The sequence below is a fragment of the Poromitra crassiceps genome (genome assembly GCF_964638095.1).
Source record: "Poromitra crassiceps genome assembly, chromosome: 6".
Lineage (NCBI taxonomy): Eukaryota > Metazoa > Chordata > Actinopteri > Beryciformes > Melamphaidae > Poromitra > Poromitra crassiceps.
In genome coordinates, this window is record NC_139627.1 from 749,807 (window position 1) to 771,310 (window position 21,504).

The window sequence follows — 21,504 nt, forward strand, 5'->3', positions numbered from 1 at the left end:
TTTTTTTTTTTTATCAAAGCACGTAAAAAAGGTACAATCATTTCCTAATCAAACTCTGTGTTTTTATGCAAATAAGAACTATAGATGACAATAACAATAACAAAGGAAATAATAATAATAATAATTTTGGATTGTTTACACTGACTTCAAGGAGGTTGAAATATTTTTTCTGGATGGTTCCGGGGCGGCGATGTCATTCTGCTGCTGCTATTTTGGTGAAAGTAATGCAAAAGTAGTGTAATAAGTAATGAGTTACTCTACACAGACAGTAATATTGTAAAGTAACTTATTACTTTAAAATGAAAGTAACTAGTAATATGTAGTATATAACATCTTGAAAGTAACTTGCCCAACAGTGCTTAAAAATATCTGTATAAAGCTGAGGGCACTTAATATGAACAAGTTTTCACAATTTCGTCTGTAACCTATGATTTTTATTACCTGGATAATTACAGCTTCAATTGAACAAATGATCTACAGTAATGGCCTTGTTGATTATAGTGTTGCAATGACTTAGTATATATAGAGAGTAGAGTATATATAGGCACAGAGAAGCCTCAGCTTGAGAAAACTTTGATATCAATGGTCTCTGCATCACCAGCTTTTCCAACTTCAAAATATGGGTAGAGTTTCTCAGTGAAAGTGCCTTTGTGAGTGTAGATGTGAGTGTTGTCCTCAGAGTTGTTGAAGGACAGCTCGCCCATGTCATAGTCCAGCTGGACTCTGATCCTCTGGAGACTCTCCTTCATTGTAAGGATCTTACCAAGCCCATTAGTGTATTTTCCACTGCGGTGCAGTAAAGCCCAGATTCCATCATCTGGTGAGGCACATCGCTCCCCCTTCCTGTCAACTGACTCTTTAGCCAAACCCACAGTCCAGTCAGGATGATCTCCCACCTCCACCTCCCAGCTGTGTTTCCCTGATCTGAAGCCCTCAGAGCCCAGAACAGTGGGATACTTAATGTGTCTCTCGGGGTTGTCAGGGAGCTCCTGGCTTGTGTCTCCACATCTCACACTGGTCAGGTCATCAGACAGAGAGAGACAGCAGTGTGCAGTGTTTGGGTCCAGAATGACAGGACTGAAGGTAACCTCCCCCTTCATCTTCTCCCAGACTCTGAAGGACAGGTTGCCCAGGTATTTGGCCACATCTATCAGAGCTCCTGAGGCCAGCTGCTGTGGATCTGACAGTGAACACTGAGCTCTGGCTCTGGTCTGAGTGGGTTTATAACTGGTGAGGAATGGCACATTGTGTTTCTGCAGGTCTTCTTCAACAGCAGAGATGCTGTCTGAGAGAGAGGAGATCTTCTCCTGAATGATCTTCATTTGTCTAGCGATAGTATTTTCCTTCTGCTCCTCTTCCTCCCTCAGAGCTGTCACTCTGGCCTCCTCTTCCTCTTTCAGGAACTGGTGGAGCTTGTTGAACTCTGCTCTGATCTGCCTCTCTGTGGCCTCCAGCTGTTTCTTGGAGTGTTGAACCACTTTGTTATATGTCTTCTCCACCTCTTTGTATTTGTCCCTCTTGTCCTGTAGAGACTTTAAGTCAGGTTTCAGCTGCTCCTTCAGCTCGCTGACTGCTTCTTCTATAGGAACCACCTTGTGACCATGGTGGAGAGAGAACTCACAGACAGGACACACAGCTCTCTGCTCTTCCTTAGAGAAGAATTTAGGCACTTCTGGATGTGTACACACCACCTCCACTTTCTCCTCTCCTTTAGCCGTCTCAGATGACCCAGCTTTCTGCCTAAAGGCGTCAGCTAGTTCCTTCAGTGTAAAGTTCACTCCTGGAAAACCCTTTGAGCGTTTTCTTCTACACATGGGACAGTTCCTGATTTCAGCTTGTTCCCAGAATAGTTTCAGGCAGCTGGAACAGAAGCTGTGGCCACAGCTCAGAGTCACAGGATCTCTAAAAGTCTCGTAGCACACAAGACAACTCAAGTAATTTTCCAAATCCATTTTCTCCGCCATTTGCTTTGGTATCCAAAATATCTTTCAATAGCAAGACTCACCAAATCACATTCACTTCAACTTGCTGCTTACAGTCCTCCAGATCTGTGTGTTTCAGTAGAGATCTCACACCCTGTAATGGCGTCTCTGCTCTGTTCAGCAATGTCAAAGTCTGCTTTTAATTTCACCTGCCTCTGTCATGAGTTAATTATTCATGGAAGTGCTTCTTGGAGTAGGCTACCACTCCGCTCAGAGCCTCCTGGGTAATCCTAAATGTGTATATCCATGGAATGAAAAGGTAGATGCTCCGGAAGTGTGGTGGGGGAAGGCGGGGATGACATGCTAAGCGAGCACATACAGACCATAAATGCCCCCGTGCTGTTTAATCATTTCATGAATGGACGTAGTTACGTGGCTCGATCATTTGGAAGAGAGCCAAATTGTGAGTAAAGTAGCCTAAAAGTTGAATTGTTTCTTTTCTTCCATCGGCCAGTTTGAAAATGTAACAAGGCGATGATACTGCACATTAGTCTATTTATTGAGTGATAAGTGCCCGGGGTATTAACGTTCACGTAGCCTATAATCGTTCCGCATATCAATTCAATGAATTTAAACAGAAAACTCGTGATCAGTGAGTGAGGACACTCAGGACAGCCACAGCCTGTGGGAGACACAACACTCTCTCCACAGACAGGGGTGAGTGAAAGCTCTTTAAAGTGGACATTTGTTCACTCGAAACACATTTTCGTTCTGAGCTTTTAAAATTAGTTTCTGCTGATTTTTTTTTAACACTCATAATTTGTTTGAGAATTGTGAAAATCGATTTTTTTCTGCCAGTGTTGGAGGGGGGGGGGGAGAAATTAATCCATAACTTCATTCTCATACAATGTAGTGTCACCAAAATCACAGCACACATCAATTACTTCCTGCTGGTGTAACCAAATGAATGTGAGTCCTCCTGATTCCTGAGTGGTAGTGAGTAGGTTGGTTAAACTCACTCCCCCAGTATAAAGGCACATTAATCAGCTCCGCCAAGGGAGCTAGCTCTCTTGGTGCAGTGGTTAGCACAAGCCGAAGGTCGACAGTTCGAATCCACCCCTGAGCAAGCCCTTATGGGTTGCTGCAAGTACCACCAACACAACACCGTTACACTGGTTATACTACAACACTAACTTTGGAAAAATATTATGTTGCATAATTTCAGTGAATTTGTATTGGGAAAAATAATCAATAACTTCATTCTCATACAATGTAGTGTCACCAAAATCACCTCACACATCAATGGCCTCCTGCTGGTTATACAGCACTACATTTGGAAATGGATGGATTTTGCATTACTTTTTTTTGGCTGATCCTAAAAATACCCCCCCCCCCCCCACACACACGCACACGCACACGCACACACACACACACACACACACACACACACACACACACACACACACACACACACACACACACACACACACACACACACTTGATATTGGGGGGATGTGTCCTTTATCTCACCCTGTTAGATAAATACCCCCCCCCCCCCACACACACACGCACACACGCACGCACGCACGCACGCACGCACACACACACACACACACACACACACACACACACACACACACACACACACACACACACACACACACACACACACACACACACACACTTGATATTGGGGGGATGTGTCCTTTATCTCACCCTGTTAGATAAATACCCCCCCACACACACGCACGCACGCACGCACGCACGCACGCACGCACACACACACACACACACACACACACACACACACACACACACACACACACACACACACACACACACACTTGATATTGGGGGGATGTGTCCTTTTTCTCACCCTGTTAGATCTTTGCTTTCAGATAGGCTACAACACTATAGCCTACAAGAAGTAGCCTACCACCAATTGAATGGAATAACAATTGCCACAATTTGCCCTCCCTCCATCCGTGCCATCTAGCCACGCCCACATCCCACCACGCTCTTTAAAAACAAAACATAAAAAAAAAAATTCATCTTTTTTTGTTTGTTTTAGTTTTAGTTGGAGTGAATTCCAGATTGTAAACGTAGGCTATACAGTAGCTGAATCGCTTGGTTTGACGAAAAATCTAACTATTTTTTATATGCATTTTACAAAATGTCAAGAATGCAGGATGAAACCGTTCTATGCCTACCCGGAAGGGGGCGTGACTTTGGCTGGAGAGAACTCTGGTGCAGCAACAGCAGCAGCAAGTCACTCCGTGGATCATCATCACAGCGAAGCAGCGGGAGAGAGAGAGAGAGGAGCCTCTTTTTCGGGGTCGGGCGAGTCGACCGGGACAGACAGAATACAGCGGGCGGGCGGACAGCTGGTCTGAAGCCTGCAGCAGCGCTACACGGAGAGCTGCCCTGACCTGAGCCGCCGAGCAAGGCAGCAGCAGCGCCAGCGTCTCTCCAGGCTCTTGGTGACCTGCACACGGCGCGCGGCGCATCCTGCTCTTTCTGCAACTTCACTGCATCCAGTGGCATCATGCACGCGCTCGGACCGGATGCGTGCATGTTTTGGTTTTGACGTGACACTATTTTTGCCGTTCACTCATATCATGTGTGGTCGCGTGTGACGCACCCCCCCCCCCCCCTGTGCGCGCGCATGTGTTGCGTTTATGACAAGTTCGTCACCGTCAGTGGCGGACAGTGCTATGTTCCCCTGCAGCCTGGCTCAGTGCACAAGTTGATGATGGAATAATAGTGCGGTGCGCAGAGGGAGATAAAAGGTGACTGAAGGCGGCTTCCAGGAGGTCTTCAGCCCGTGACTCTACCACCATCACCACCAGCATCACCACCATCACCACCATCACCATCACCACCACCAGCCCGGCGTGAGGACAGGAGCCAAGCTGCCGTCTGCCTACCACCCGCTCGCAAAACTCTCTGTCGGCGGCTCAACTTGTGGCAAACCTGCTGACATTAGTCTGTCTGTCTGTGTGGGGAGCAGCCCGGAGGACATTAGCCTGTCTGTGTGGGGACATTAGCCTGTCTGTCTGTGTGGGGAGCAGCCCGGAGGACATTAGCCTGTCTGTGTGGGGAGCAGCCCGGGGGACATTAGCCTGTCTGTCTGTGTGGGGAGCAGCTCGGGGGACATTAGCCTGTCTGTCTGTGTGGGGAGCAGCCCGGGGGACATTAGCCTGTCTGTCTGTGTGGGGAGCAGCCCGGGGGACATTAGCCTGTCTGTCTGTGTGGGGAGCAGCCCGGAGGACATTAGCCTGTCTGTGTGGGGAGCAGCCCGGGGGACATTAGCCTGTCTGTCTGTGTGGGGAGCAGCCCGGGGGACATTAGCCTGTCTGTCTGTGTGGGGAGCAGCTCGGGGGACATTAGCCTGTCTGTGTGGGGACATTAGCCTGTCTGTCTGTGTGGGGAGCAGCCCGGAGGACATTAGCCTGTCTGTGTGGGGAGCAGCCCGGGGGACATTAGCCTGTCTGTGTGGGGAGCAGCCCGGGGGACATTAGTCTGTCTGTGTGGGGAGCAGCCTGGGGGACATTAGCCTGACTGTGGGGAGCAGCCCGGGGGACATTAGTCTGTCTGTGTGGGGAGCAGCCCGGGGGACATTAGTCTGTCTGTGTGGGGAGCAGCCCGGGGGACATTAGCCTGTCTGTGGGGAGCAGCCCGGGGGACATTAGTCTGTCTGTGTGGGGAGCAGCCCGGGGGACATTAGTCTGTCTGTGTGGAGAGCAGCCCGGGGGACATTAGTCTGTCTGTGTGGGGAGCAGCCCGGGGGACATTAGCCTGTCTGTGTGGGGAGCAGCCCGGGGGACATTAGTCTGTCTGTGTGGGGAGCAGCCCGGGGGACATTAGTCTGTCTGTGTGGGGAGCAGCCCGGGGGACATTAGTCTGTCTGTGTGGGGAGCAGCCCGGGGGACATTAGTCTGTCTGTGTGGGGAGCAGCCCGGGGGACATTAGCCTGTCTGTGTGGGGAGCAGCCCGGGGGACATTAGTCTGTCTGTGTGGGGAGCAGCCCGGGGGACATTAGCCTGTCTGTGTGGGGAGCAGCCCGGGGGACATTAGCCTGTCTGTGTGGGGAGCAGCCCGGGGGACATTAGCCTGTCTGTGTGGGGAGCAGCCCGGGGGACATTAGCCTGTCTGTGTGGGGAACAGCCCGGGGGACATTAGCCTGTCTGTCTGTGGGGAGCAGCCCGGGGGACATTAGCCTGTCTGTGTGGGGAGCAGCCCGGGGGACATTAGCCTGTCTGTGTGGGGAGCAGCCCGGGGGACATTAGCCTGTCTGTGTGGGGAGCAGCCCGGGGGACATTAGCCTGTCTGTGTGGGGAACAGCCCGGGGGACATTAGCCTGTCTGTCTGTGGGGACATGCGCACCCGCACAGGGAATGTGATCAGCAGAAAGGAAAGGGGGGAATTACCAGTCCGTCTCCGGTTAGAAGCTCAAAATGGATGCCGACGACAGACTGTGGAAACGCCGCTGGAATAGCCGCTCTCCCCGCCGATCCCCGTGACCCCCCCACCCCCCACCCCCACCCTCTCTGGGCCGTGCAGTGAAGCTGGGCTGACAGAGAGAACAGGGCAGGAGAGGTGGAGGTGGAGGTGGAGGTGGAGGTGTGCACCATCACCATGCAGTCTGGAGCCAAGACGCTCTCCGCAAGTGGAGGTGCGTCACTCTGCTGCCTGCTGCTCCTCTGGATCATCTACTCCCACCTGCTCAGAGAGGGTAAGGACATCTACACCTGTCTGTCCCTCTGCCTGTCTGTCTCCTCTGCCTGTCTGTCTGACCCTCTGTCTGTCTGTCTGCTGAGGGAGGGTAAGGACATGTACACCTGTCTGTCTCCTCTGCCTCTCTGTCTGACCCTCTGTCTGTCTGTCTGTCTGTCTCGAAGCATCATTGCAACTTGAGTTTGCCTCTATCCAAAGATGGTTCTCATCTAACAAATTACTGTTGAACAAAAAAAAATCATGTAGCATGCTGTTCGGTATCAGACCACCTGATTCACCAGATCTGGTTGTTTCCTTTATTGATGGATCACCCCTCGAACATGTGAACACTTTCAAATACCTTGGTATCTGGCTTGATCCATTGCTTTCTTTTAAAGATCATATTCAATCTACGATAAACAAACTAAGTCGTAACTTGGGTATACTGTATCGCTCCATAAACTGTTTTACTTTTCAGATGAGGAAAAGAATTGTTATGCAATTGTTACTGCCTATACTTGATTATGTTGATATTGTCTATCAGAATACATTTGAAACATATTTGCAACCTCTCAATGTTATTTACAATAGCCTCTGTAGATTTATTTTAAGGTGTCCATTTCGAACTCACCACTGTTCCATGTACGAATCTTTAAACTGGTTACCCCTCTCAGCTAGAAGACAGTACCATTGGCTTCAATTCATTTTTAAATGCATTCACTTCAATTATCCCTCCTACTTAAAACAACACCTAATTCCATACACTTCTTCATATTCCCTTAGACATACGCATCAACCTTTCTTTTTTATCCCTAGAACTAATAAAGAAATTGGCAGACGTGCATTTAAATTCAAAGCTCCTTCTGATTGGAACAACCTGCCCAATACCCTTAGAACAATCAACTCATTTCACCTCTTCAAAAACTCACTAGTAGCATTCCTCAAAACACCATGCTGCTGCTTTTAATGGTATTGTCTTCTTGCCCCTTATTACTGCTTGTTTGGTCACTCTGTTTGAATCGTTAGTGCATTGTGCAATGTTTGTATAATATCTATGAGTATGTGTGTATGGTATATAAGTATATACATGCATGTGTAAATATGTACATACGGTATATGTGTATGTGCGTGGATATATACGGATATATATAATATAATATGATATGGTATATATAGAAATATATAATATAATATATATAGTACAGTATGTGTGTATTGTATATATATGTGTATAATATGCATAATACTATCTCGCTCTATCAACTTCTTACTTTTTTTTTTTTTTTTTTTGTAGGTTGTTGTGGGTTACGGGAGTGTATGGGTGGGTCGGTGAATGGAGCCTCCGTGTGCTGTGTGTTGTATGTTTGTTCATGTTGCATTGTTCTGTTTTTGTGTTGGACCCCCTTGAAAACGAGATGGTGCATCTCAAGGGGCTATCCATTAAATAAATTTCTTATCAGTCTCTGTCTGTCTGTCTGCTGAGGGAGGGTAAGGACATCTACACCTGTCTGTCCCTCTGCCTGTCTGTCTCCTCTGCCTGTCTGTCTGACCCTCTGCCTGTCTATCTGTCTGTCTGTCTGTCTGTCTGCTGAGGGAGGGTGAGGACATCTACACCTGTCTGTCCCTCTGCCTGTCTGTCTCTGTCTGTCTGCTGAGGGGGGTAAGGACATGTACACCTGTCTGTCCCTCTGCCTGTTGGGTCTGTCTGTCTGTCTGACCCTCTGTCTTTCTGACCCTCTGTCTGTCTGTCTGTCCCTCCATCTGTCTGTCTGTCTGCTGAGGGAGGGTAAGGACATGTACACCTGTCTGTCCCTGTGCCTGTCTGTCTCTGTCTGCTGAGGGAGGGTAAGGACATCTACACCTGTCTGTCCCTGTGCCTGCCTGTCTCTGTCTGCTGAGGGAGGGTAAGGACAGCTACACCTGTCTGTCTGTCTGTCTGTCTGTCCCTCTGTCTGTCTGTCTGTCCCTCTATCAGTCTGTGTGTCTGTCTGTCCGTCTGTCTGCTGAGGGAGGGTAAGACATCTAGACCTGTCTGTCTGACCCTCTGTCAGTCTGTCCCTGTCTGTCCCTCTGTTTGTCTGTCCCTCTGTCAGTCAGTCTGTCTGTCTGCTGAGGGAGGGTAAGGACATCTACACAGGTTTCTGCCTGACCTCTGTCTCCTGACCTGTTGTTGCTCAGAGGTGCATCCCAGCATGCCTCTAGAATATGTGTCTGTGTAGTGACGTGACCTTGTTGTAGGCTACTTCATTAAAGCAGGTTATACATATCCACCATTAACTAGTTGCTTATTAGCATGCTTAGTTATTAGTAGCATATTGGCTACTGCACTGATATGAACATTTAATTTTGGCAGATACCAATATAACCCATATTAAGATTGCTGTTATGGCCGATAACCAATATTTACTGATGTCGATATGATCTGTATAAAAACAAGTTTCTTCTATGATAATCAAATTTGGTAGATAATGAAAAACACGTGTAAAGACTGCATTTGAAAAAGTAATCTATTAGCTCAGTATAGGTCTTATAAGGTGGTAGACTGTATACTTAGTTCAGTATAGGTCTTATAAGGTGGTAAACTGTATACTTAGCTCAGTATAGGTCTTATAAGGTGGTAGACTGTATACTTAGCTCAGTATAGGTCTTATAAGGTGGTAGACTGTATACTTAGCTCAGTATAGGTCTTATAAGGTGGTAAACTGTATAATATACTTAGCTTAGTATAGATCTTATAAGGTGGTAAACTGTAGCTCAGTATAGGTCTTATAAGGTGGTAAACTGTAGCTCAGTATAGATCTTATAAGGTGGTAAACTGTAGCTCAGTATAGGTCTTATAAGGTGGTAAACTGTATACCGGTACTTAGCTCAGTATAGGTCTTATAAAGTGGTAAACTGTAGCTCAGTATAGGTCTTATAAGGTGGTAAACTGTAGCTCAGTATAGGTCTTATAAAGTGGTAAACTGTAGCTCAGTATAGGTCTTATAAAGTGGTAAACTGTAGCTCAGTATAGGTCTTATAAGGTGGTAAACTGTAGCTCAGTATAGGTCTTATAAAGTGGTAAACTGTAGCTCAGTATAGGTCTTATAAAGTGGTAAACTGTAGCTCAGTATAGGTCTTATAAGGTGGTAAACTGTATACTTAGCTCAGTATAGGTCTTATAAAGTGGTAAACTGTAGCTCAGTATAGGTCTTATAAAGTGGTAAACTGTAGCTCAGTATAGGTCTTATAAGGTGGTAAACTGTAGCTCAGTATTATGTCTTATAAAGTGGTAAACTGTAGCTCAGTATAGGTCTTATAAAGTGGTAAACTGTAGCTCAGTATAGGTCTTATAAGGTGGTAAACTGTATACTTAGCTCAGTATAGGTCTTATAAAGTGGTAAACTGTAGCTCAGTATAGGTCTTATAAGGTGGTAAACTGTATACTTAGCTCAGTATAGGTCTTATAAAGTGGTAAACTGTAGCTCAGTATAGGTCTTATAAGGTGGTAAACTGTATACTTAGCTCAGTATAGGTCTTATAAAGTGGTAAACTGTATACTTAGCTCAGTATAGGTCTTATAAGGTGGTAAACTGTATACTTAGCTCAGTATAGGTCTTATAAAGTGGTAAACTGTAGCTCAGTATAGGTCTTATAAAGTGGTAAACTGTAGCTCAGTATAGGTCTTATAAAGTGGTAAACTGTAGCTCAGTATAGGTCTTATAAGGTGGTAAACTGTATACTTAGCTCAGTATAGGTCTTATAAGGTGGTAAACTGTAGCTCAGTATAGGTCTTATAAGGTGGTAAACTGTAGCTCAGTATAGGTCTTATAAGGCGGCGTTCACACAGGACGTGTGTGAATGATTTGGAAATCATGTTGAGATTGCTTCCATTGTGCACAAAACACAGCGCGTGGAGCATCTTTGTGTGCTTTGTTTTGTTCTCCCCTGCAGTCATGTGCAGTACAGTTCAGGACACAACGATCACACGGACGGTAGCCAGCTGGTTTTGTCTGTTTGATGTTCACTGTGAACATGAAAGCCAGATTATTGCCAATTCTGGCAGCAGCGGAGGTTGAAGATCTCTCTGGGAGGAGAAGAGGTAGGAGAAGTGGAAAAGACAAGCAGTGTGCTTTTCCTCCAAATGTTCAACTTTTTTCAGCTTAAAGGAACAGCTCACCCTAAAATCCAAAATACATATTTTTCCTTTCACCTGTAGCGCTATTTATCCATCTACATCGTTTTGTGTTAGTTGCCTGAGTTTTGGAGATATGTTTTTGTCGCTTTGAGCGCCACAAGCCTCACAATAGCACCACAATAGCACCACAATAGCACCACAATAGCACCACAATAGGCCAAAAATCCTGCCATCACTGTCTTCTTCTGCCTCTCAAGCTATGGCATATTATCTGAGGAGTTACAGCACCACCCCCCCCCCCCCACGCGTCTGTTATTGACTTGTTTTCATCTGAAAATGATCTCATTACCTTGTTATTGTGAGGTGCCAAACTGGTGAATCAATTCCTTATGAACTTGACCACCCCCGCTGTTCCGCAGAGTAGAACTAATCTCCTCGGTTCACCCCCCCATCTCCTCCTCCAGATATGATTGGATCTTTGACCTGCTCTGCGTGCCTCGTTCACAGTCTGCTCCGCTCCGCCACAGTCTCCTCCACTCTGCCACAGTCTCCTCCTCTCTGCCACAGTCTCCTCCACTCTGCCACAGTCTCCTCCTCTCTGCCACAGTCTCCTCCACTCTGCCACAGTCTCCTCCACTCTGCCACAGTCTCCTCCACTCTGCCACAGTCTCCTCCACTCTGCCACAGTCTCCTCCACTCTGCCACAGTCTCCTCCACTCTGCCACAGTCTCCTCCTCTCTGCCACAGTCTCCTCCACTCTGCCACAGTCTCCTCCTCTCTGCCACAGTCTCCTCCACTCTGCCACAGTCTCCTCCACTCTGCCACAGTCTCCTCCACTCTGCCACTCTGCCACAGTCTCCTCCTCTCTGCCACAGTCTCCTCCGCTCTGCCACAGTCTCCTCCACTCTGCCACAGTCTCCTCCTCTCTGCCACAGTCTCCTCCACTCTGCCACAGTCTCCTCCACTCTGCCACAGTCTCCTCCACTCTGCCACTCTGCCACAGTCTCCTCCTCTCTGCCACAGTCTCCTCCACTCTGCCACAGTCTCCTCCACTCTGCCACTCTGCCACAGTCTCCTCCACTCTGCCACAGTCTCCTCCACTCTGCCACTCTGCCACAGTCTCCTCCACTCTGCCACAGTCTCCTCCACTCTGCCACTCTGCCACAGTCTCCTCCGCTCCGCCACAGTCTCCTCCACTCTGCCACAGTCTCCTCCTCTCTGCCACAGTCTCCTCCACTCTGCCACAGTCTCCTCCGCTCCGCCACAGTCTCCTCCACTCTGCCACAGTCTCCTCCACTCTGCCACAGTCTCCTCCTCTCTGCCACAGTCTCCTCCTCTCTGCCACAGTCTCCTCCTCTCTGCCACAGTCTCCTCCTCTCTGCCACAGTCTCCTCCACTCTGCCACTCTGCCACAGTCTCCTCCGCTCTGCCACAGTCTCCTCCACTCTGCCACAGTCTCCTCCACTCTGCCACTCTGCCACAGTCTCCTCCACTCCGCCGTCTCACTTCCCACTCAATTTCAAGGATGGAGGTTGTACTATTTTTATCCATACTGGCAACCTGCAAATCTGGAATCTGGAACTGGCTCCTTTGACTCAGAGCCGTATAATAGAAGAGTTCCGACATCTCCATTCACTCCATTGGACCAGTTTTTTTCCAGGAAGTAGAAAGTGGAACTCTTCAGTAAAAAAAGCAGCACTGTCGAGTTGCATCAAAATAGACAGTGTTGTACTTTGAAAGGGTTTTTCATCCCTTGAAATGAATCAAATTGTACATTATCGGCTTTATTTTAGCATGCAAAAGTAGCGCGAGACCCATTCCTGGCTGTTCATTGGCTAATGATTCTTGCATTTTGGTCCTCCGCTGACGCCACACTCTTACTAGAGGACACTACTTTGACTCAATCCTGTTGCAAGAGTCTGCACCTCTGACCACTTCCTGTTCTAAGAGTCTGCACCTCTGACCACTTCCTGTTCTAAGAGTCTGCACCTCTGACCACTTCCTGTTATAAGAGTCTGCACCTCTGACCACTTCCTGTTGTAAGAGTCTGCACCTCTGACCACTTCCTGTTGTAAGAGTCTGCACCTCTGACCACTTCCTGTTGTAAGAGTCTGCACCTCTGACCACTTCCTGTTCTAAGAGTGTGCACCTCTGACCACTTCCTGTTCTAAGAGTCTGCACCTCTGACCACTTCCTGTTCTAAGAGTCTGCACCTCTGACCACTTCCTGTTGTAAGAGTCTGCACCTCTGACCACTTCCTGTTATAAGAGTCTGCACCTCTGACCACTTCCTGTTGTAAGAGTCTGCACCTCTGACCACTTCCTGTTCTAAGAGTCTGCACCTCTGACCACTTCCTGTTATAAGAGTCTGCACCTCTGACCACTTCCTGTTGTAAGAGTCTGCACCTCTGACCATTTCCTGTTCTAAGAGTCTGCACCTCTGACCACTTCCTGTTATAAGAGTCTGCACCTCTGACCGCCATCGCACCCTATCGTCTCTATTCAGCATTAAGGCCTAAATATACTTCCACGTCAAACCCGTCGCCGAATGCGCCGAGAGCTGCTCCGCGGCCGGGGGGCCTGGCAGCGCAGCCTGCGTGTAGCTCCTCGGAAATGCGACTCGACGCAAACGAACACCGCGTGTATAATATAATATAGATAGAGAGATAACAGGAGAGAGTGAAAGCTATTACCAAGTATCTGCACTACATTCTCTCCTTGGGCTAACTTACTTTTTTCCCCGTTTGAATTGGGCCACGGGGTGCCAACGCTAATTTTGTCAATTTAAAACATAACTTTGCATGTCAAGAAAGTCACAGTTTGTCGTCAAACTGAAACGTAGGGGTTAGTTTTGTATAAAAACTACATAGCTTGTGGAAGCTCGTGGCATGTCGCCGGTCTTTCAACTTTGGCGGTAGAGAAAGTGACATCACTTAGGCGACAGTGTACAGTATGTAGTCTTTCTGATTTATAACTTCTAGTGCAACAGTTTGGCGACAAACTGCGACTTTCTTGACATGCAAAGTTACGTTTTAAGTTGACAAAATTAGCGTTGGCACCCCGTGGCACAATTCAAACAGGATCAAAAAAGTTACCTTATTCTCCGTCCACCGCCATTCATATTTTTCGCAGCGCTGGTACAGGGAGAAAGCAGGAAGTGACGTTTCACTTTGGCTCTCTATTGCAGCCTTTAGGTTAAGGCCAGCGGTGGAGATGAACCCTACATACGACCCAAATGTGGCGAAATTCCATCAAGGCGTTCCTGAGATAATGAATTAATGAGCTAGAAAATGGTGTTCGTGAGGTCACAGTGACCTTGAACTTTGACCTTTGACCACCAAAATGTAATCAGTTCATCCTGGAGTCCAAGTGGACGTTTGAGGCAAATTCGAAGAAATTGCGTCAAGGCATCAGCAGGCTGTTTGTAGTGCACTGGCCACTATGCTGTCTGTCTGTCTGTCTGTCTGTCTGTCTGTCTGCTCACATGAGGAGTCTGACCACCTCTTCTGAGAGAAAGCAGTAGATCGTTGTGCCGTTGTTTCCAATACAATAATGACACAACATGCTGGTAAGCAAGCAGTTCAATAAATGCACAGCCTACAAGTGGATCTCGCTCTGAATGTCTCTCATGTGCACATATCATGTCTGTGATTTGGCGATGCAGTAGCTCTGTACTCACCATGACCGACAGTCCGTCTCCCCTTGTGACTGAAAACGTTCGTAGAAAATATAAGATTCCACAATTTCCCTGAACTGGCATGTGTTGTTAACCTGACTCCGCCAGATGGGGCGCTATTGAGTTCACAAGGGTAAAGAGTAACGTTAACCTTTTACTTTCCAATCATCAATTAACGCTGATCAACGCTCAACATGCGGTGCGGTTGGAGACTTAATTGAAGAGGATGACAATTAAATGTGAAGATAGCCTACAAATACACAGCAGTTTCCTGCATGAGTTGTATTTCAGAAATCGATTGTATAGCTTATTACCATGCAAGAAACCTTTTTCTTCTTTTTTTAATTGCTTGGGGGGAGATGAACTGATAGTATTAATCGGTTAACGTTTAAACGGTCTGTTAACAGTTAAACAGTTATCGGTTGGAAAATGGAGCATAAACGAGCTCTTAAAGTGTTGATCCTTTGCTGGACGGGCGGGAGGCATAACTGCACCACTGCCTCCACGGCCCCCCCGGCCCCCCCGTGCAACAGAGCGATGTGTGGGTGAACGGGTGGGCCCCCCTTTCCCCCGTGCCTCATCCATCATGGCGGTTGGGACAGGAAATCAAAGCACAGTAGCCTGTGCGTGCACGCCATTGGGCCGGTGCCCGCCACGATGAATGGCCTGTCAACCCCGCTCAGCTCCCCCCCACTTCCACGCTGCCGGTTTATTCAACCATAAATTTGGAAATGTGTGGATTTCCTCGCTGGACCCCATAACGCTTCAGTGGAGCAGGCAGGCAGGGAGAGGTGGCAACCTGCCTCTGCTCTGTTAACCACAAACCGTGGCGGGGGAGGGGGAGGGGGAGGGGGAGGGGGGGTCATTGTGAGGTTGAAGAAAGAGGCATTTTTCTCCTATTTATAAGTTTGAGGTACTTGAACATTTGGCCTCTGCTGGAATTCAGTGCCATGAATCAGTGCTTTGACTTTCAGTGACAATACACAATGTGCTGCTACCAACCTGTGCTTCTGAAAGATGAAGCCAATGTGGAAGTGCCTTAGGGCGTCAGGGTTGAGGGTTCTGATCCGGCTCACTGGAGGATCTGCCTTGGCGGAGGCGGAGCTCTGCGCTCTCTTCAGTGCACGTCTAGTTTATTTTTGTATTTGTGTTTTTCTGATGTCTCATCTCTGTGCTATTTCTGCACTGCTCTTCCCAAAGATCACCTGTCAATCAAACTGTGTGGGCGGAGCTTGGATTTTCAGTTGCTGCAGTTTTAGTTTCTCTCTGTCTTTCAGGGATGGTGGCTCTCTCTCTCTCACTGCTCATGCTAACTACACAGCTCTTCTCTCTCTCTCATATATATATATATATATATATATATATATATATATATATATACACAGTATACTAGGCCTACCAGTGGGCCACAGCCCAGTGGTTGAGAAACACTGTATTAAAATACCAAATTTCCCCTCCAAAATTAAATGGACTCCTCTACAAAATCGCCCCAATCATTCTAGAAGTATTATTTTCTTTAAAGTAGAGCTATTCTGGTAATCTGGTGAAAATCGCAATATATATCGCAGGGGAGGGGTGGGGGGAATATTGCAATGTATTTCAATATCGTGCAGCCCTAGTGTGTGTGTGTGTGTGTGTGTGTGTGTGTGTGTGTGTGTGTGTGTGTGTGTGTGTGTGTGTGTGTGTGTGTGTGTGTGTGTGTGTGTGTGTGTGTGTGTGTGTGTGTGTGTGTGTGTGTGTGTGTGTGTGTGTGTGTGTGTGTGTATGAGGGGTGCGTGTTTGGGTTGGGTTGGTGCAGGGTGGCAGAGGCAGAGTAGGGTGGGCTGCCCCTGTCATCCTGCATTATAGAAATTTGCATATGTGGTCACAGCCATTGTGAATTTGCACTTGTTTATTCATAATATACATGAATAATAGTGAGGATGTTATAGGATCAGGCTTTCAAGGAAAAACGTATAAATGAATGCTTTTCTCAAAATATACATTTCGTTTATATTTGTGGCTGTTTGTCTTATTGGAGATCATAGTTCACCCTCCTTTTTATTCAACACTACTCTGTTTAAAAAAAAAGGTAATTGGTTTCAAATAGATAACTACAGCAGCTAGCCTAAGCCTACTACAAACAATGATTTTGAGTGATCACTTATGGGCTGTTAATGATGTCTCACAGCATTGTAATCTTGCACAGATGAGTAGTTGGGGTCATATCTGATTCAGTTAATATAATATGATTGTCATGCTCTAACCGTTTTACATTCACTGATGCCTTGTTAACGCTACCGTTTTCATACTTGAAAACACCAGTGCTATCAAGAGAGAAATGCTAATTGGATGAAGAGAATGACTCAGATGTATTATTAGTGTAGTCACAGTGATTAGGATTTGATTGGCTCACTTAGGGAACATTAGGGAACTTAGGGAACACTGGTTCAATTCGATGCCAGGAAATGTAGCCAGCACAGAATGTCCAAAAATATTTCCATGAATATTTACCTGCAGTAAAATGAGCAGAACAGAACAGCACTTTAGAATAAATATGTTTAGAAACCATACAGTGCCGTGATGTTAATTAAAGTAAAACCTCACTTTCGTCTTTAACAGCCCGCAAGTAATTACAATCTATAAAGGAATATTGTTTTAATATGGAAATGGGATCCTTGTCATAGTTCATTCAGTATAGCCTGTCATATATTTTTATAGCAATGTCAAGCCTTGCTAACAGCCACCAATCTGGACTGGAATATGTTTCAATGCAATTAGAATATTGCAGAGGTGGCTCGTGTGTGTGTGAGCATTGACTTATATGATTGCCTTGTCTGAAAGGTCTGAAGGTATTTAATCAATTAAGAGCAACAACTGATATTTCTGAACTTTCTTAATTTGAATTGACTTGTGAACAAGAAGGAAGCTAAGCTGAGATGTGAGATGTTCATGTTTGATTGAGTTCAACAGGAAGTAAAACATGTCGTTTGGAGTCCTGGCTGTTATCAAATAGTTTGAATCAATAACATTGCAGTGTTAACAGGTACATTAACATGAAGCACCAAATGGGTTGTGGGTTGTCCCCACAGAACATGTGGATAGCACGGTTCTTCCACTGTTCCATCAGCCATGTACATTTGGCTCGTACATTTTAAAATGCTTATGATTCAATTTCTATGGTGGTGACACAAACTCTGGGCATTCATGCTGTTAAGTTTATCACACTTCTGAGTGTTGCTGTTCATGTAGATGTATGTATGTGTCTGTTGCATGAGGGCTTAGCAAACAGAGTGAGCAGAATTTTGTTCGGCCACAGCTAGGCCGTTTTACGTGCGATCGGGCTGAAACGTTCAGGAAGTGTAAAGAGCACCCGTGCGGGTGACCTGACCAGATTTTTATTATTAGATAATTGCCCTAAATTACCCAATGATGTCACTTGAGCAATGATGACATCATCTGGTGACATCATCACTGATGACATCACTCACTGATGACATCATCAATCTGTGACATTACAGGTGACATCACCAATCTAATAAGTCAAGTTTATTTGTATAGCACATTTCATACACAGAGGCAATTCAAAGTGCTTCACATAAAATGGTTGACAGGAAAAGAAAAGAAAAGAAGAGAATAAAATGGACATTTAAAAGCATCACAACAAAACTAAAAAAAAAAGAGTATAAAAAGTGCATTAAGCAACTTCATTAAGCACACAGGAAAATAAACGAAAAGAATAAATAAAATGGACATTTAAAAGCATCACAACAAAACTTAAAAAAAAAAAAAAGAGTATAAAAAGTGCAATAAGCAACAGGCGCAGCAGTTGCAGAAAGAGCTAAAACTTATAGAGGACTCATTGGGTTTGCATAATTGGGTTTTAATAAGTGATATCATCAGTGATTTATGATGAATTTGAGTGTGGAGACCACTGTGTTCCAGACCAGGGGAGGCATCATCTGAAATAGAGAGGAGGCCAAGTGCCTTCACACAGAAACCCCCTGTCACATGAATTAACTCCCCCACGCATGATGGAACCCTGACTGCGCTGAGCCCCCCCCCACACACACACACACACACACCACATGATGGAACCCTGACTGCGCTGAGCCCCCCCCCCCCCCCCCCCACACACACACCACATGATGGAACCCTGACTGTGCTGAGCCCCCCCCACACACACACACACACCACATGATGGAACCCTGACTGCGCTGAGCCCCCCCACACACACACACACCACATGATGGAACCCTGACTGCGCTGAGCCCCCCCACACACACACACCACATGATGGAACCCTGACTGCGCTGAGCCCCCCCCACACACACACACACCACATGATGGAACCCTGACTGCGCTGAGCCCCCCCACACACACACACCACATGATGGAACCCTGACTGCGCTGAGCCCCCCCCACACACACACACACCACATGATGGAACCCCGACTGCGCTGAGCCCCCCCACACACACACACCACATGATGGAACCCTGACTGCGCTGAGCCCCCCCCCCCCCACACACACACCACATGATGGAACCCTGACTGCGCTGAGCACCCCCCCACACACACACACCACATGATGGAACCCTGACTGCGCTGAGCCCCCCCCACACACACACACACCACATGATGGAACCCTGACCGCGCTGAGCCCCCCCCCCCCACACACACACACCACATGATGGAACCCTGACTGCGCTGAGCCCCCCCCACACACACACACACCACATGATGGAACCCTGACCGCGCTGAGCCCCCCACACACACCACCAGCACCACATGATGGAACCCTGACCGCGCTGAGCCCCCCACACACACCACCAGCACCACTCCCCACTTCAGCTACCTCCCTCCCTATCCTCCATCTCCAGGCTTATCACGAAGAGCCCATTCACTGTTGAAACATGGGAGAGAGCGCCCATATCTGATTTGATGTTCTGTTGCACCTGTTTTCTTTTGGAAAAGTAAATGCATGATAGCTGTGGGATATAGGCTACTGGATTTGATTTTATTCATTGTATTTACACTCAAAAAAAGCTCTGTCCAGTAACCTGGAACACTTTTATTTTGAGATGTGTTTGAGTGAGATGGTCCTACCTCATGCAAATGATAAGAATGTGTAAGCTGTCAATAATTGTTCTTAGAAATAAAATTGAAATCGGCAAAAATCGTTATCAGCAAATCAGACTATTCAAAAATTGGAAATCGGAACCGGCCAACAAAATCGCAATCAATGCATCCCTAATTATAGTTCTTAATGGAATTAATTAATTAATGAGCGGTGTGCGTTTGAACTCACCCACTAAGTACGCCTCATGTTCCAGTATATCAAGAGTAAACCACACCATGATCATTTGTGGTCAACCCACTAGGAGGAGTACATCAAAGTATGAAACATGTTACTTCTTGTTGCTAGGTGGCACTATGATTATAACCCTAACCCTAACCCATGTAGATGTCTTCAGGCTGGGATTCTCATCAAACGTGAAATTTGGGGCAGATTTGACCATGTATTGCCAAGTTACAAACCACTTCCTATGTTGCCAGTAGGTGGTGCTATGCGCATGTCCAAATTTACCCACATTTACCCTGCACTTCCTCAGGTTCCCAGCAACAAACTCGCCAAGTCTGAAGTGGATCAGATGAACGGTTGTTGAGATAAACTATTTCCTGTGTTTTTACTAGTGGGTGGCAGTATGGTATGACAGTATGATGATGTGCATGTCCAAATTGTACCAAATTCGAGACTGCGCCTCCTCTGGCCCAGGAGACTGCGCCTCCTCTGGCCCAGGAGACTGCGCCTCCTCTGGCCCAGGAGACTGCACCTCCTCTGGCCTGGCCGGTACGTGGCAGAAAATAAGCTATTTACAGGACGTAAATACATGCTTAGCAGGTGCGCCTATGGCCTCTGTTCCAGGCCTTTGCGCGGTGTGTTGTAGCTCTAGAACCATTCATTTTCAGAAGTTTCTGTTCAGCGTGACTTGTAAAACATAAATCCAACTGGAAATAAGGTCCTGGTTGTAAAAAAAAAAAGATAATTCTCCTTTGAACTAAGGAATGTGTGTGTGTACTTTTCCCATCTCTGTTTGCAGGCCAGTTGGCGGTGGGAACCTGTGAGATAGTGATGGTGAAAAGAGACAGCAGCGTTCCCACGCGGACCGTCGCCCGGCAGACCGCCCGCTGTGCGTGCCGGAGAGGCCAGATCGCTGGGACCACGAGGGCCAGGCCGGCCTGCGTAGACGGTGAGTGAATGACTCCTCACTGACTCATGTTCCTGCGTAGACGGTGAGTGAATGACTCCTCACTGACTCATTTTCCTGTGTAGACGGTGAGTGAATGACTCCTCACTGACTCATGTTCCTGCGTAGACGGTGAGTGAATGACTCCTCACTGACTCATGTTCCTGTGTAGACGGTGAGTGAATGACTCCTCACTGACTCATGTTCCTGCATAGACGGTGAGTGAATGACTCCTCACTGACTCATGTTCCTGTGTAGACGGTGAGTGAATGACTCCTCACTGACTCATTTTCCTGTGTAGACGGTGAGTGAATGACTCCTCACTGACTCATGTTCCTGCGTAGACGGTGAGTGAATGACTCCTCACTGACTCATGTTCCTGCGTAGACGGTGAGTGAATGACTCCTCACTGACTCATGTTCCTGCGTAGACGGTGAGTGAATGACTCCTCACTGACTCATGTTCCTGTGTAGACGGTGAGTGAATGACTCCTCACTGACTCATGTTCCTGTGTAGACGGTGAGTGAATGACTCCTCACTGACTCATGTTCCTGTGTAGACGGTGAGTGAATGACTCCTCACTGACTCATGTTCCTGTGTAGACGGTGAGTGAATGACTCCTCACTGACTCATGTTCCTGCGTAGACGGTGAGTGAATGACTCCTCACTGACTCATGTTCCTGCGTAGACGGTGAGTGAATGACTCCTCACTGACTCATGTTCCTGCGTAGACGGTGAGTGAATGACTCCTCACTGACTCATGTTGTCATCTTTCTAGCAACTCTATGTCAACGTGAAAGCAGTGTCCTGTCTTGTCTGAGGTGAAATGCAAATGAACTAGAGTT

The 21,504-nt window shown here is 47.0% G+C and overlaps 2 protein-coding genes across 2 annotated transcripts in view; one reads left to right on the forward strand and one right to left on the reverse strand.

Annotated features, from left to right (window-relative positions):
* Nucleotides 1–557: 557 nt before the first annotated feature.
* On the reverse strand, nucleotides 558–1,964 carry LOC310778778 (nuclear factor 7, ovary-like; the record flags this gene model as incomplete). Its single annotated transcript, XM_083639225.1, has 1 exon — nucleotides 558–1,964. The coding sequence occupies one exon, from the start codon at nucleotides 1,962–1,964 to the stop codon at nucleotides 558–560; it is 1,407 nt and encodes a 468-aa protein (XP_083495351.1).
* Nucleotides 1,965–6,560: 4,596 nt separating this feature from the next.
* The window catches only part of tafa5l (TAFA chemokine like family member 5, like), a gene marked incomplete at both ends in the record, with an annotated part of 30,052 nt that continues 15,108 nt past the window's right edge, over nucleotides 6,561–21,504 (forward strand). The window contains 2 exons of the mRNA XM_083639176.1: nucleotides 6,561–6,657; nucleotides 20,513–20,662. Coding sequence (XP_083495302.1) covers nucleotides 6,561–6,657; nucleotides 20,513–20,662 — 247 coding nt within the window. The remainder of the gene's footprint in view (nucleotides 6,658–20,512; nucleotides 20,663–21,504) is intronic.